This window comes from Phyllopteryx taeniolatus, chromosome 13 (assembly GCF_024500385.1).
Source record: "Phyllopteryx taeniolatus isolate TA_2022b chromosome 13, UOR_Ptae_1.2, whole genome shotgun sequence".
Taxonomy (NCBI): domain Eukaryota; kingdom Metazoa; phylum Chordata; class Actinopteri; order Syngnathiformes; family Syngnathidae; genus Phyllopteryx; species Phyllopteryx taeniolatus.
In genome coordinates, this window is record NC_084514.1 from 16,972,500 (window position 1) to 16,988,429 (window position 15,930).

The following is a 15,930-nucleotide window of genomic DNA, read 5'->3' on the forward strand; positions in this document are numbered from 1 at the left end:
TAGATGGTAGAAGGTACATAATTGACCTGTGGATCCAATTTTTGTACCGCTTTTGTTTGGTGGTGCCATGAGATTTTTCTCAGGTGAAATATGTGTCTTGGCTCGATAAAGTTTGTGAAACACTGCATTAGGCTGTGTCCGTCCGACAGTGTCTTTGCCCGACACTCACCGAAACGCGTGTGCCCAATCATGCATCACGGTCCTCTGCTAAGACTTTGAACAGGATCAAACACTAATTTGTTGAATATTTGAAGTGTAATAAGATCGTGAGGGTGAGTTCAGGGAAGGTCACAGTGTAACCCAAACTGGAACATCAGCTATCCTGCACTTTTTACACCAACACATTCTTAGCTATTGTCAACATTTTTAATCTGAATATTAAATTGTTTTAATAGTAATAAGGAAATATTTGGCCTTGGTAGTGCGTCACAAATATTTTTTATTTTTTTCCCAATAGCATAATTTGGTGTTATATTGCTTCTTCCACTTGAAATTGAACATGTTTGACACACTAATTCTCACATTTTATCTCGACAGAGACATTGAACAAATCAATATTGAACATGTGGGAATCTGCTTCTATTAGTCTTTTAGGGGTTGTAAAGAATATTATAGAGCGATGTGATGATGCAAAATTGCTGGAGGCGCCCACCCATTCACCCCAAAAATTGAAGCTGGGTGCTGAGTCCCTGCAGCACCGCAATCTTTGCAATCAGGCAGTAATGCTAACGGCAACTGTTTCAGATTATGCTGCAGGAAATCCTCAGTGCTCTCTGTTCAAAACAATTTACCCTGACATGAGTGTGTGGGGTTGTCGGTGGTGGTGGGGACATGTCCTCTTCATAGTCACACCCCATTCTGATTGCCCCGACAATAAATAAAGAAATACATACATACATACATTTCTATTGTATTTATCATGTTATTTCTGTTGTCGTTTTAGCCAATGAAGTTATTTAGAGAATACTAATATCTATCCCATGCTTGTTTGTATATTTATTTTACCAGCCAGTGAACTTGACCTTTATATAGTTTTTTTTTTTTCTTTCTTTCTCTGACAGGATGTTTAGGTTTGAAAACATGCAGTTCTATAAAAGCTGAGTGGTGACTCTTTCCCATGGCCCGGAACCTAGCACAAACTCTTGAAGAGCAAAGAAAGCATGATAGCAAAAAAAAATCAAGTAATTCTCCTCACCCTCACCCTACCCCCCCCCCCCCCCCCAAAAAATAAAAAATAAACAAAAAAACTCACCTGAAACAAAACAAAACAAAAATCAATTGGCGTTTTTTTTACTTTCTTTTTTTTTTTTTCCCCTTTATGAATCTGTTTGCATTCGCGGCTCTGGATAACACGATGTAATATATTCATAACTAACCAAGCAAGTGAATACGTTTTAGTAATTTTGTTTCGTACTTGTCCCAAACTCGATGTGAAAACACATATATCGCCTCAATATTTTTTTTGGGGGGGGGGGGGGGGGGGGGGGGGGAATAGTGCACGCAAGTTAACATATCAAGAAAGATAAATGTTTTTTTTTTTTTGTTGTTGTTGCTTAAATCCACAAATATAAACGAATGATGAAAAAGCCAAGACAAAAGCATCACTTTTAGTTTTATTTGAAATGAATGGCACACTGAAAAAAAGTCATTTGAATTGGATCTACTTAATTCGAACAAGTCACTCGGTTGCACGTGATTAAAATGTGTTAAACTAACATGTTATTTGATTATTTTCGAGAAAACAGGGGGGAAATGACGTCGCTTTACCACATTTTCATCATGTGCAAACGAAGATCAAATTAAGTACTTTATTTTCAGTGCTTGACCTGACGAGAATTATTTTAACACAATATAAATTAAGAAAATGGGCAGTCCACGTAAGTGTTTCGTTAAGGGTTTTAGGTCTTGCGTGTGCGCACGCGCGTGTCTGCGTGTGCGTGTGTGTGTGTGCGTGTGTGTGTGTGTGTTTTAATGTGCAAGAGATAATAAAAACCTGTCGGGGTGATATACAGATTAAGCGCATAAAGGAATTTTACGTTCCAATCAAATTTAACGACGGACAAGTCAGTCTCTATAGGTATAGGCTACAATAGTGTTACTTCATACATCAATCTGATACACTCATCAGTCCTCTTCTGTATTATTTTTTTTTTTTTTCGTCAAATAAAATAGCGTCTTTAAGAGCCCAAATCCACAAGGCTGGAGGTTAGGGGTCCCAACAAGGAGTCCTGCAGTTGGTGCGGGTGTCCGTGCATGCCGTGCACCGGCTGCGGGGCCCCTAGGCCGGGCATGGAGTACGCGGAGGCCCCCGGGTGGACCATGTTGCCCTGGAGCAAAAGCGCAGAGTTCTGGTCGGGGCTCTGAGGGGGGGAAAATTCGTCCTCCGAGCTGGACATGAGAGACTTTCCTCCGTCCAGCGGGGACAGCTGGTTCTGTTTGTTGCCGCCTGCGTTGTTGTTTTCACTGTTCTCCCTGCAAGGGAGAAATGACACGACAGCATGGCGTCAAATCAGAATGCATCTTGGGATTTCATATTGACCATTCACAGAGAGGAGTTTGCACATTTTCCTCAGTAATATGACTATTTGAATAAAGTATCCCAAAACGTACAGGTAAACCAACTTGTAACTACTATCTGCAACAGAAAATGGAGAGCTTTTTTTTTCCATAGTATCAAGCATACGGACGCGGCGGGAGTACCTTTCCTTGGCCTCCGCGGCTCTGTCCCGCTGCCGTCTGTTTTTGAACCAGTTGCTGACCTGCGTGGTGGTCAGTCCCGTGGCCTCGGCCAGCTCCCTCTTCTCCCGCGGGGACGGGTAGGGGTTGTGCGTGTACCACTCCCGCAGCACCCCCCGGGACTTTTCCTTGAAGCAGTAGCTGGTCTCCTCGCCGTCCCATATCGTGCGCGGCAATGGGAATTTCCTCCTAACCCGGTACTTCCCCACGGCGCCGAGCGGCCGGCCGCGCAGCTTCTCCGCCTCCACGTAGTGCGCCTTGAGCCACAGCTGCTGCAGCTTGGGGTGGTTGTGCGCGGAGAACTGGTGGCTCTCCAGGATCTTGTAGAGCTCCCGGAAGTTGCCTCGGTGGAAGGCCACCACCGCTTTGGCCTTCAGGACGCTCTCGTTCTTGTGGAGGTGGTCGCAGGCGGGGAGAGACCACAGGAAGCGCCCGAGCCGCTCCAGGTTGCCTCCCTGCTGCAGCACCTCGCACACGCACGCCACTTGCTCCTGGGTGAAGCCGAAAGACGGTAAAATCGACATGATGTCCGCGGAAGAAAATCCCCCCCCCCCCCCCCAAAAAAAAAAGAGGACGTTTATATCTTCTTATTTCCCCGAAGCAAATCCTTCCGCGTTGGGCCTGCCCACTCTCCTCTCCTCTCCTCTCCTCGATCTCGCCCCCGATCGCCGCACGCCCTCCGCTCTACGGCAGATTTGCGATGTTGATTGTCGGGACAATTTGTTCCTGGAGGAGATATGTCAGGCTTAAAGGGAGCCCGGCGCGTTCCGGTGATTGGCTCTGCGTCTGCCCCTGCGCCCCTGTACAGCAGAGCAGCACTGACTTTGCAGCTCCGTTTCCTCCCCAGAGGCAGCGCGTCAGGGGCTGAAATAGGAGCGCGCCTCCACCTCCACCTCAACCTCCACCTCCACCTCCACCTCCCGCCCCCACGGCAGCTCCTAAACACTAATCAATTATTACAGAGCCTCTTAAAGGCCGTATTAACGTGCTTCTATTATATAGGGATTAAGTAGAGTTACAGGACTCACCGCACACACTTTTGTTCATCCAAAATATTGACCAGATAAGCAAATTATATCAACTAGATATATTTGCTTACACACATACAGGGGGGGGGAATACTAAACGGTTGTTGGTGTTTTCGTGTTGAGGCCGTACGAGTAAACGCCCATCTCCCCTTAATTACATACAGATTGTGGTAGCTGCACCACCTTTTCACAGTCTAATAATTACCTAGGCCGTTTATTTTATGGGGTGATAGAATTTAATAAGGTCCTGTGATGGTTAGGTTTGGCGTACCAGTAAGCACGTCTTTATATGACAAACCACAAGCTGCCAAACGGGCCCATAGCCCACCGGGGCGCGCGCGTGTCTGTGCGTGCTTGTGAGAAAGAGACCCCGATATGATTCATTTTGATATATAAGGCTGTACAGTACAAATTTAAATCTCAACGCAATGCTAACGCGTTAAATCGAGCATGTCTCGAGTGTGGTTCAGTTCAATATATGGGGCTGCACAGTCCAACAACGATCTCATTGCACGTATGACATTGAGAAATGGGGGCACCTATCTTTTTTTTTTTTTTTATAAATGATCTCTTGACACTTCAATTTTATACTCATGACGTCAGTTGAATTATTTCAACGCAAGAAAAGAATGTCACGATGAGTTATCTAGGCCGCTTCCTTGTTTTTGAGGTTGCTCCTGAATTATCTTCCCCCCCCCCCCCCCCCCCCTATTTGCATCCCAGGGATTAGACCGGCACCGTAGTGGCTCCATGCAGTGTTTTTCGGTGGGCTGAAACACAAAACCGATCCATTAGTAAATGAGTTCTGTGTACCACGTTGGTCCGTGTGCTGCTGCAGTTGTTGGTTCGAGCCTCACAGATCACATTTCTTTGTCTGCACCATGCATACCCTTGAAACCGGATTCCCCTTTTTAATATGCTTATAAGGAGCACGTTTTTTATGCCCCAAATGGATTCAACTGAACAATTAAAAATGAGGCCAAACCTATTGCACGCATGCGTGGTGCATGGTTATTCATGGCACTCATGGTATTTAATTAAAGCAATAGTATTTCATCAAAGTTGAAGTCATTCAAATTATTCAGTTATATTGGGTGTCACTTTGTTGCCTTATTTTTTTTTTTGAAGTACACAACGGTCAAACATTTCCGAGTGTGTTGACTTTATAATGTATTTATTATTGGAGCTATTTTTATCTCGCTTTGTTTTGAATATGTTTATTGTCCTTTTGCAAATCTAGTAATTGTAGTATTTGATTTATTTATTGAAACTACTGGGAAGAACATTGAGGGGGGAGGGGGGGGGGGTTCATTTTGGTCTTTATTTTATACATTGACATTCACACCCACTCAAATATGCGCACGTATGTCAGAATTGCTTTGCTTAAGAGCACTTGACCATACGCCAAAAACAAACCAGCAGCTTTGCATTATCGGGTTGGGGGTTGTTTTTCCTATCAGTCCAAGTCCTCAGAGGTCAATGAATTATGCAAAGAAATATGATGACAATTGAACCAATGTTTATTATAGATTGCGAACATTTGTCGGCTCACGTTTTTTTCATAACCGCTCCTCTCTACGTTTTAAATTGTTATTATTAATTAAAATGTCATTATCAATTGCCCCAATGTCCCGACTAGTAATTTTATTTTTTAAATGGTGCTTGTGGTGCTGACTGAGTTGTTTTTTCCTCCTCATAATAATAACAATGTAATTATTACGTAATCAGTGTTAATATTCTATGTACAGGTATCAAATAATAATAATAATAATAATAATAATAATAACACAAAACACTAAATCGTATGAGCTGACAGGCCGCAACACAGCAATGTGACATGGATTCATAATTTGAAATGTTCAACACAACAATGTGACATTGATTGATAATTTGAAATCGTCAACAAAAAGCTCGGGACTGAGCAGGAAAACAGCATGCAAATCATTTGGCCTTCGCGTAGCAATCTGGCCTGTTGTGTGTATGAACATATGTGCACGTTGTTGGATAGTGTAACAAAAGGACATATGCGGCTGTGTAAAAGCTTGAGTGAATGAGCTGCCTGATGAGCAGCTCTCGGGTTTCTCTAATATCTCTACCACATTGCGACGCGCCTCCTCCTTTAACCCGAGCAGCCCGGGGGGCGAAATTATTTCAAGATGTCGACTCTCCATCGGCCACGGCCAGAGCTGAGCCCCCACTCCCACCCCCTTTTTTTTTTTTTTTTTTTTTTTTTACCCCTGCAAGTAATGCAATACTCGGGGATACTATAGGCCATCACTTGTTAGTGCTCTCTCAATATGATTTGCAGAGATTTATCTCTCTTCTTAAGTGTCCCGTGCATGTGTGAAGGACAACACAATAACAAACATTTTTGTGTTCATTTCCACGCCCTAAAATATACCTGAGGTGCCCCGGTTCAATTAATCCGAACGTTTTCATGATGAATTATCACAATGGAGCAAAGTTGTTTGGGCCCAAGCGTTGCCAGGGAAACCAATGAAATGCTACATTTCACTTCAGTCGAGAGGAGGGAAAATAAGAGAGAGGCTCGACCGGGAACACACAAGAGTACGCTTCATAAAAACGTCACCATCAAAAGGCTTCCCCATATAGGAGGGTTTATATTTGTAAAATATGGAGGAAAAGTGAAACGGCTCACAGATGGTTTTCACTCCATCTAAATCCAAAGTGCTATTTCAGCTGCGTTGGGTGGAACAGCGCCGATGCTGTTTAAATTAGGCAGATAAAGTCCTGCGGGGAAGTTTAGTTTAGTCTGACTTTTTCTGTCCGTTGTGGGAAGTGAAATACATTTCAGGAAAAAAAAAAAAAATGAATTTGGCACTCTCGATGTGCATTTTAATTACTTTGACATAGCGTAATAATACGCAATAAACCACGACGTTGCCCTTTAATTTGGACTGACAGATCAATTCATGGTGTCAATATGCCTTCTTGGGTGAGCGTGCTCCGTGTCCCAAATAAAAAAAAAGGCAGACCCTTCTCCCCAAACACAACACAACTGTTGACATGAGTGAGTTAAATGAAATTGGAGCTGCAATTATCAGCTTAACAGAGTTTCCTGTCATGTTGGAAAATTAGACCTTCTACAAGTGCACTGGGCTTCGACCCCCCCCCCCATCAAAATCATTACGCATTTCCTCCAGAGGGCCGGCTCCACAAATACAGCCTCGGCGCGTTTACGGGCGCTGCGGTCCGTAAACACAACACAAGCAAACTAATTTAGGGAGGTGGAGGACGATTTTGTTTTTTGTTTTTTCTGTGCAGAAATAAACAAACAGCACCGGTTGAAAAACACAAACAGAACGAGATACTTGTGGTGCTCGTGTGTACATGCTGGCAGGGAGGGGGCGCCAAGACAATACTTTCACACGACTCCCAATAGTAACTCCTTTGTGCATATGTGTGTGTCCCGATGCCCCCTCTTCTGTTCCATCAGCTGTAAGCAGCACAGGTCTGCATCTTTCCCACACTATCAGCCCCTACAAGTCCCTAGTCCTCAATATTGTTCATACAAACAGCAGCTCCCAGCAGCCTGGGGAGAGCTAAACTTTGCGTCGGGCCCGGCAGCAGCGGGGAAGCGGCCCAGTAGTGGTGGGTCTCTACGAGCCAGGCTGGTACCCGCCGACCCCTGCCCTCTCATTAGTGGGACGTGGAGCAGCGGAGTACCGTGCTCCGCAGGTCATGTTACATATGGCTTGCAGTCTGCTGCACCGCATTAAATGTCAGCTTTGAAAGCATCTCAAAGATCAGAGGTCAGTGTTTTTAATAAGGCCAGGGTTCTGGGGGAGTTCCCATCTTTTTTTTTTTCTTTCTTTTTTTTTTTTGTTACTGCAACTACATTTTACATTGCATTTGAAAAAATATGGGCAAAATAGAGTAAGTGATTTTCCCATGGTAAGGACGCTATTCAATGTCCAATGTCATTCTGATGAAAAATGAACTGCATGCGTGAGGCAACAAAGGCACACCGTTCCCTTTGCATTTATAGGCATTATAAACCTAGGTTGAAGTTTTCGTCCTCCTCCTGTGCGTGAGAGTCAGCCTATGACTCCTGCTCGCTGCAAATGGGATATTGTTCTGGCCGACAACAAAGCTGTTGTCACCCTCTTCAATATTGTAGGAGGGATGGGGGTCACCCGATACCTAACAATCAGCTAATCCACTGCCCATGGCGAAGAGGTCACCTGTGCACAGGTAATTTTATCCCAGCCTCGCCCTCCCTGCTTGGCTCACCCATTTGTCTCTCTGTCTTTGCCCCAACAATGAGCACAGACAAATAGCCTCTGTTTATGTGCAGCACCAGTTAGATCACATCCAATTCCTTGGGCCTGAATGTCAAAAATCCACTGCAGACACACTGAGGATAACGTCAAATCCCTCGTTGTTTGTCCTCTTGTCAAATCGGGCCTCTTTCCTATCTCTCTGTGCTGTTATGGCTGGGCACCCACAGAGTCCACCACCCACCTTTGGTGGGAATTTACAGAGAATCCCCTCAAGCCATGTGAGGAGTTCAGGCTCTCTGTGGATTGAGCCTGAGTGTCTGTGAGTGACAGCACCTCAGATTCATTCTTCCACATGTCGGGAGCAGCAAGGAGGAGGATTGGCTTGGGGGGGGGGGGGGGGTTTAGCCTTCGCCCAGGGAAGGGCCGTTGGATTGGACTGGGCTATGCGGAGCTGAAGACCCCCCACCCCAAAAGGCTTTACCTCTGGAAATCTCATTGCTGTTTATTTGAATTACAGGGGCTGAGATGAGAAAAGGGCGGCTAATGAAGTCCAGGTTGCCAAGCATGTGCAAACGATCACTTGCAGAGAGAGCAAGCGGCAGCAGGCTCGCTGGATTATAGCACGCTAGTTTCCCCCCTCATCCTCACAGTTTGGCTACTTAAATGTTGGAGAGACATATGCTTTGTGTCTTTTGTCTGTCATAAAATAGTGTGCAGACATGTGTCACTCCTATGCAGAGGTCAAAAGCAACCTTTTTTTTTTTTTTTTTTTTTTGCAAGGATCAAAACTGTCTTTAACTCTTTTCATAAATATAAACTTTTATTGCATTACGGTGATTTAGAAAAATACATTCACATAATTTCAAATAACAAACATATAGTTCAAACTAAGTTTTAAAAAACATTAGCCCATCACTCACTTTTTCTATATGAAGTTAAAGCACTGGGAAATTGACAGAATTTCATTATGAGTCGGGCAAAATAAAAAGTGTGATGCACTCAGAGGTATGAATGCTGTGAGTTGGCCGTAAGGCTGAAATGTGCTATTGTAGTCATGTATGACAGGGAGAATGTAGGCTCCCGTAGTTAAAAAAAAAAAAAAAAAAAAAAAAAAGTACCAGACCCACTTGACAAATGGCCTCCACATTCTCTTGTCTTTTCCTAATCTGACACCCAACAAATATTCCAGTGAAAGCAATGGTGGAGGCGGTGGAAACTCTCTGAATCTGACGTCTTGTCTTCAGATAGCATAGCTTCCTTTCAGTGTTATTCACAATGTAAAAAGCAAAAGAGTCAAAATATGCATAACCTTATGATGAAGAGAAATCATTGCGACTCCTCTCTGTTTTAAAAAAATACTTATGACCTTTGTTGTTCCTGATACATTTGGGAAGCATCCGGAATCGCCCACATTGGAAGAGGCACGTTAAAACGAAACACGAAAGAGCACAGCATCATCACACCTACTTAACGTAGCTGCGTTTTTAGCAACATATGAACGACATGTGAACCCCACAGTGTGACCTTTTCATTCAGTTCTGTGCCTCACAGTTGACGACGAGGCTTAAAGATTATTTTTTTTTTTCTGTAGAAACGTGTGCATTTGTTGAGGCCCGTCAAAAACAGTGTGACGGCCGTATAATGGTGTGATGGTAGTGCAAATGCCAAAAAAGGTACATTCATCTTTGAGACTTGAGAGGCAATTTAAGGTGCTTACTGAAGGGCACTTTGTCCGAAATGAGCAGCTTTGTGTGTTAAATGACATATTGTCCATATATGTGCGCAGTCCTTCAGTAAAACTGGCCCACTTCCACAGACATGCTCCCCCTCTTCCCCCTATGAATGACCTTTTTGGTTTGACCCAGATGACGCATTTAGTTTGGAGGAACATCATGGTCACGTGACTTGCGGCATGCGAGCACCTGCTTCGGCAAATCAAGTCCACTCAACAGGAAGTAGCAGGTGTTGCCTGTAAAACTGCACTTTTAAACACGGCCCAAACAACATTCGCCAACTTCTGCATTGAGCCTATGTGACATTTGATGGGAAGAACAGAGCTTGTTTTTAAAAACGTTAATAATTATTTTTTTGCATAAATGTCCAGACCTGCTAACAGGCCTTTTGTCTTACTTGAGTGCATCGTAGGAGTCAACACAGTATTGTCAAATAATTTAACAGATAAAAGAAATAATGATTTTTTAAAAAGTACACACACACACACACACACACACACACACACACGCACACAAAAGATTTGCGCTCCTCGCATGGACATGAGTGCTGCTTTAAGGTTAAAGGTCAGCCATGTCTTCATCCATCTGCACTGTCTGTAGTTTGGCTAGCTCCTTCTCCTCCTCAGGCTCCATGTTGCCGCACATGACCCGCACCATGTCAGTCACGCCCGCCGGCCCTCTGCCATCCACCTTGTTCTCTGACAGGCTCATGTAGTCGTTGTCCATGCAGGGGCCCATTAGGTGTGAAGGCTGGGCCGCCCTGACCTCGTGTCCCCTAAGGTACTCGGCGGGCTGGAGGTGGTGACCGCCCGGGTTCGTTTGGGCCATAAGCGGCGTGCTGACGGTGAGCGTGGTGTAGACCTCGGGGTTGGACGAGGTGGCGGCGGTGACGGAGACCGGCACCTGGTTTGATGGAGCCTCTTCGGAGCTGGGGGCGGAGTAGCTGATCTGCCCGCTCGGGTCCAGGTGGAGCCCGTGGTGGTATGAGGAATAGACCCCTCCCTCCAGAGGCTCCTTCTTGATGGGCGGTTGGTTGACGTTCATACCGTAGAGGACGGTGCTGTGGTGCAAGGAGGTCATGGTCAGCTTGTCCTGCTGCTGGAAGGAGTCGTCACTGGAGGAGCTCACTGCGACATCGTTCAGAGGTATTGTACCTGTGGCCAGACAAAAGACACATCAATACTGACATTACATCTGGTGCACAACAGTAAATCCACTCTCACTTCTCATATTATACATATGATATGTTTCATCGAGAGGCCCCGGCCTCAAGGCGGTTGTTGTGCGTCTCGCACACTTCGTGTTGTTGCGGCGTGAGCCTGTAGTTCGTCAACAGCAAGCCGCACTTTTTGTTTTTCCTTTCAATTCCTCCTGGCGTGGATTCTCTGCTCAATGTCAAAGTAAGTGCTGTAATGGCATATTTGCTATTCCCTCTTAGTGCATTTCATGGCCTCTGATTGCCCGAACCATATTGTCCCTCCTCCCCGGCTCTGAAGATCAAGAGCACCACGATGATGACTGATGGTAACTTGTTTTTATTCATCTCTGGACTTTTCAAAGGACTGGCACTTTCTCTTTATGTTGGGCAAGCGGGTGTCTCTTTTTGTGTAGCATAAGCCGGTTTAACTGCATCCGTGAATAAAGCAGAGAGTCTGCAGTTTTGCACCGGAACATTTAAGAAGGGCAAAGCTTTCTCGTGTGAACTGTCTTGATATCAATGTTTACCATATCAACTTAAACTACATTATGTTCAATTAAGTGTTTAATCGGACTGCATTTCATCTCACTTTGTCTATTGAAGTCCAGTATTATCCATGTGTGTAAACTACAATTCGATATCACATGATTTTTCAAAGAACCCACCTTGTGTGATCGAGGAGGAAGAGGACGAGGAAGAGAGCTGAAGGGGAGTAAGGCCGACATCGCTGTTAAGCAGTGAGCTTCCATCGCTGTCAGGCACTCCGCCGGGCACCTGCACCAGGCTGTAGCCGCCCAGCGAGGAGCTGAAGGTCAGCACGGAGGAGCCTCCGTTCTGGGCGGCCATGGTGTGAACCCCCTCCAGCTTCACGGGCCCTCCGTTCACACAGCCCGAGTAGGGGGAGGTGTATTGCAGGGCAGAGTCCTCAGCAGAGCCTCCCAGTCCTTTCTCTTGCATGTCCGCTCCGGAGCCACCCAGCAGCACCCCTCCGGACGGCCTCAGAGAGTTGAAAGTCAGAGGCTGGATGCCCAAATTGAGCCCGTTGAAGAGAATGTTCCCAGGTGAGTGGAGGTAAGATGAGCCGCCGTTGTGAAATGCCGCAGAGGAGGCACTGTTGGTGACCAGGCTTCCATTGTAGAGACCCCCACTGTTGGATCCGGGAGGCATTTTGATGTCCCCGATTTGCTGGATGACTACCCCACTGTCCAGAGCCCCCGACTGAATTGGAAGTGTCCCATGTGTGATTACGCCGTCTGAAGAGTTGGAGAGGGGCCTAGGTGACAATTCTTCTTGGCCTTTGGTGGACTCATCCTCTGTGCTGTGGTTTCCATCAGATTCACTGGGAGGAAGACAGGTAAGAAGACATAGCAGGTCACAAAACAAGAATAGAGTATGCAATTACATTTTCTGACACATATACTGTGTATACGCAAATAGTTATCGGTATGATAAGTGTCATCATCATTTTCCTCGCTGTTCACATGTTGCACGCAAGAGCCGTCGTAGGTCACATTTGTTGCTGTGTTATGAGGCTACACAGCGCTTGGGAACGCATTGCCCTCTTGCCTCGCGGAGAGACGACCAGCGTCAACAAGCGTGCAACCATTTGGCACAATAAAATTCTGGTGTGATAAAAAACAGCCAGCAGTGGTGGTGATGGTGGTGTGACACAAACAAATGGCTTCAAACGTTCCTTGGCCTTAACTAAGAATGTAACAGTTATTTCACAACCCCATTTAAATGCTATGTAAGCATTAGTTATACTTTCCAAAAAAACAAAACAAAAAAAACAATGTGGATTTACAATGTCCTGTACTCAATTAATTTTGTAACCTGCTGTCTTAAGACTGATTCTAACAGCTGCACCCCCCACCCACAAAAGGGGAAAACTCCCTAACCCCCCTCCTCCTCCTCCTCCTCCTCCTCCTCCTCCTCCAGGACCAGATAACACAAGCGTGGCTTCACTGAATATACACGTTACATATAATTTTAGCAGTAGCCATCTTGTGTGTGCGCGCGCACCGTGCGTGCGTTTGCCTGCGCGCGTATACACGTGTACAATAACACAAAAAAGACACAAATAGAGCCACGTGAAAGGAGGCAGCCATTCAGTGATTCAATTCTGTAATAACATTGTTGACTTTAGGTCTCCACATGCGCACCTCTGCTGAGGAAGTTGTGAGGAAATGAAAGGCCTCATTAAAGTCCTTCCTCCCCGAACTCCTCAAGTAATTCAAACTGTAGTGCGGGTGTGAATGAGCGTTCTAGCTGGTTTCCACGCCACTCTTGAAACCGGATCTGAATGGCAACCGGTTCATATTTCAAAACACTACAAACGTGCTCCACGCCCTTAAACGTGTCCACATTTGACGTGAATTATGACAGCGATCGCTTATCGTGTTCATGAATCGCACAGAGACATCGTTGGTGAATTGGAGAATTGATTAGGCGCAAGGTGTTGCAGGCCTCACCTTTTGGACTGAGCCTCGGACGGGTTTCTGTCCCTCTGCCTCCTGTTCTTGAACCAGTTGCTGACCTGGGTCAAGGAGAGTCCCGTAATCTTGGCGAGATTGCGCTTCTCGGCCGGAGAGGGGTACCGGTTCTGGTTGTACAGATCCTTCAGTGCGTTCCGAGACCTCTCCTTGAAGCAGTACACCGTCTCCTCGCCGTCCCAGATAGTCCTGGGAAGAGGGTACTTTCTACGGATCCTGTATTTGTCCACGGCGCCCAGGGGTCTCCCCCGCGCCTTCTCCGCCTCTGTGTAGCGGGCCTTGTACCACAGATCCTGCAGGAAGGTGTGGTTGGACGGGCTGAAACTGTGGTTCTCCAGAATACTGTAGAGCTCCTGATAGCGAGCCTGGTGGAAGGCGACGAGGGCTTGGGCTTTCAGGATGCTTTCGTTGCCGCGCAGGAGGTCGCTCTGGGGCAGGGACCAAAGGAAGCGGGCCAGGCGGTCCACGTTGCCCCCCTGCTGCAGAGCCTCGCACACGCACGCCACTTGCTCCGGAGAGAAGGCCAGCGAGGAGGCAGCGCTCACGAGCAGCTCCGTGCGCACTGCGTCCGCGTCGGGCGCCGGTCGCTCCATGGACAATCCCGCCGCCTCCAGCGCCACTAGCTTGATGCACTCCCGCTTGTCCGCCTCCTTCACATTTTCCCTCTTGATGTCATTTGCTCTCGTGACTTCTCCGGCTGAAGAAGAAGACATTTTTTTTTTCTTCCTCTCTCTCTGCGCAAGGCTTCCCTGGTCGAGTCACTCCTCCTCCCAGCTCGATCAGGTTACCTCCTCGCCATGCGAAGGCGATCGGATATCTGACAGCAGCTGTAAGTAGATACTTCTCCCTCTCTCTCTCTCTCTCTCCCTCTCGCCTCCCAACGTGACTTTTTACTCCACGCCGACTGCAAGTGGAAGGAGACACGCCGAGGTCTATGCGCGGCACAGCCACGCCATTGGCCGCCCAGGGCCCCGCGCAAGGGGAGGAGCGACGCGGGGATCTGGAGGACTCGAATGTTTGATATTCAGCCGTGAGTCATGCAAGCTCCGCTGTACTGTATTCCCAACACTGAGCTCACCTGTGCTGTGCAGTCTGTGCAAAGTGAGCACTTCCGTGAGCGTGGGAATGGGCTTGGCAAGAGGTATACCACTTTTTTTTTGGTTTGATTTTTTGATTTTTTTTTTTTTCCCCCCCCTGGGGTGGCGGCTGCACAGACAAGCAGGCGAACAGCATGCTGTGCACCTCTTTACCACAAACTCGGGAGTTCCTGGAGTGGTGAATCTGTCCGTTGGAATAATCCAAAATGATTTGCAGAGAGGTGTCAAACGTCCTCACACTCTGTACTTAAGAACTTGTAAAAAAAAAAAAAAAAAAAAAAAAGAAGGTAAAAGTACGGATTCCACTTTGGTATAAGTAAAAAAGTACAGACCCTAAATCTACTCAACTATAGGAAAATATAAATGCGTTTTTTTCTTACTGTCAAAAATATACAATCCCCATTTTTGAAAACTGCACGCAAGACCAAAACTACGTGTTCTGCTTGTGAATGGAGTCAAAAAGAGAGAGAGAGATAAATTAGCTAATGATAACAGATGGAGAAATATAACTTTTTTTTTTTTAGATTAGTTAGACTAAGAATTTGGTTTACGTTGTTACAAGACAACACATCACCACAAAATAATTCTTTTAAACAAGGCCATGGAGGGGGACTATCTTGCGTCTCCGAATCTGTCGTTATTGCTTCCTAGCTGCCGTTCCAATTCATTTCGGTGGGGTCCCTGATCATGTTTCCCCCCCCCCCACCTTGTTAGACCATGCAAGATTGCAATCAATCAAAATCTCAACCGTGGTTGACGTTACCTCCCTGTATTTACTGTAGATTTTTTTTTCCCATGTCATACTCAATGGTTGAAACAAGTCATGAGCCTACATGGACTAAGGAGTTCAAAATATCTCCATTTAACCGAAGGGACTACAAATAAATAGCCGTCAGAAAAATAAATACTCAATTACAGATTCCTGAAAAATCTCCTTCACTACACTAACAAACTATTAATAAGCACATTTTATGTACAGGGGTTGCAAAAGTAGTTGTAAGAGTTTGACCGATTTCTTTATTATTTACCTTCTTTATTATCCCATGAAATGAATTATACCCCATTGAAGGAGATATCGAACTAGACTTCAGGAATGAGTAAATGCTAAAGGGCTCCCTAATTGTGACTTAATGAAGTTATTGTTCCGTGTACATTCAATGTTTTTTTTTCTTCTTCCTTTATTTGACTGGTTTATATATCAAAATAAATGCTATGAAAAAGGTACATAAGCACCTACCTTTTGCACTGAATGTTTTTTTTTCCCTTACCAGACGGCAAACAGCACCGCGATATTGATGATCTCATTAGAATAAAGTTCATACTTATCAAAAATGTCACTCGTCTCATTTGACAATATCACTTTTTGAACATGATCTGCTCCTTAGCGTAGTTGAAATGTTTG

General features: G+C 45.7%; 3 protein-coding genes and 1 long non-coding RNA gene across 6 annotated transcripts in view; 2 read left to right on the forward strand and 2 right to left on the reverse strand.

The window, feature by feature from the left end:
* Positions 1 to 1,600: 1,600 nt before the first annotated feature.
* Positions 1,601 to 3,584, reverse strand: LOC133488265 (homeobox protein six1b). Its single transcript, XM_061795909.1, has 2 exons — positions 2,701 to 3,584; positions 1,601 to 2,472 (listed from the first exon to the last, which is right to left on the reverse strand). Exons 1-2 carry the CDS (start codon positions 3,258 to 3,260, stop codon positions 2,178 to 2,180), a joined length of 855 nt encoding a protein of 284 aa, XP_061651893.1. The 5' UTR covers positions 3,261 to 3,584; the 3' UTR covers positions 1,601 to 2,177.
* Positions 3,585 to 8,807: 5,223 nt separating this feature from the next.
* Positions 8,808 to 14,287, reverse strand: six4a (SIX homeobox 4a). The gene is made up of 3 exons (XM_061793660.1): positions 13,411 to 14,287; positions 11,605 to 12,278; positions 8,808 to 10,895 (listed from the first exon to the last, which is right to left on the reverse strand). The coding sequence occupies exons 1-3, from the start codon at positions 14,142 to 14,144 to the stop codon at positions 10,300 to 10,302; spliced, it is 2,004 nt and encodes a 667-aa protein (XP_061649644.1). The 5' UTR covers positions 14,145 to 14,287; the 3' UTR covers positions 8,808 to 10,299.
* LOC133487315 (uncharacterized) lies at positions 10,759 to 11,724 on the forward strand. Its single transcript, XR_009791285.1, has 3 exons — positions 10,759 to 10,886; positions 11,180 to 11,265; positions 11,598 to 11,724. It is a non-coding gene; the product is annotated as an uncharacterized LOC133487315 (long non-coding RNA).
* Positions 11,884 to 15,930, forward strand: part of mnat1 (MNAT1 component of CDK activating kinase) — a 67,647-nt gene continuing 63,600 nt past the window's right edge. For 2 of the 3 annotated variants that reach the window (XM_061793669.1, XM_061793673.1), the window contains exons 1-2: positions 11,884 to 12,010; positions 12,078 to 12,293. The gene's annotated coding sequence lies outside the window, so the exon portion shown is untranslated. Of the gene's footprint in view, positions 12,011 to 12,077; positions 12,294 to 14,286; positions 14,462 to 15,930 lie in introns of those variants that run through there. The other variant, XM_061793670.1, reaches the window with a different exon arrangement.

Bases quoted from the DNA above. Each gene is read 5' to 3' on its own strand.
- LOC133488265 (XM_061795909.1), bottom strand. From the start codon at position 3,260: ATGTCGATTTTACCGTCTTTCGGCTTCACCCAGGAGCAAGTGGCGTGC. The intron at 2,473-2,700 runs GTACTCCCGCCG...TCTCCCTTGCAG, and splicing joins GCCGCGGAGGCCAAGGAAAG to GGAGAACAGTGAAAACAACA.
- six4a (XM_061793660.1), bottom strand. From the start codon at position 14,144: ATGTCTTCTTCTTCAGCCGGAGAAGTCACGAGAGCAAATGACATCAAG. The intron at 12,279-13,410 runs GTGAGGCCTGCA...TCTTCCTCCCAG, and splicing joins TCCGAGGCTCAGTCCAAAAG to TGAATCTGATGGAAACCACA. The intron at 10,896-11,604 runs GTGGGTTCTTTG...GTCTGGCCACAG, and splicing joins TTCCTCCTCGATCACACAAG to GTACAATACCTCTGAACGAT.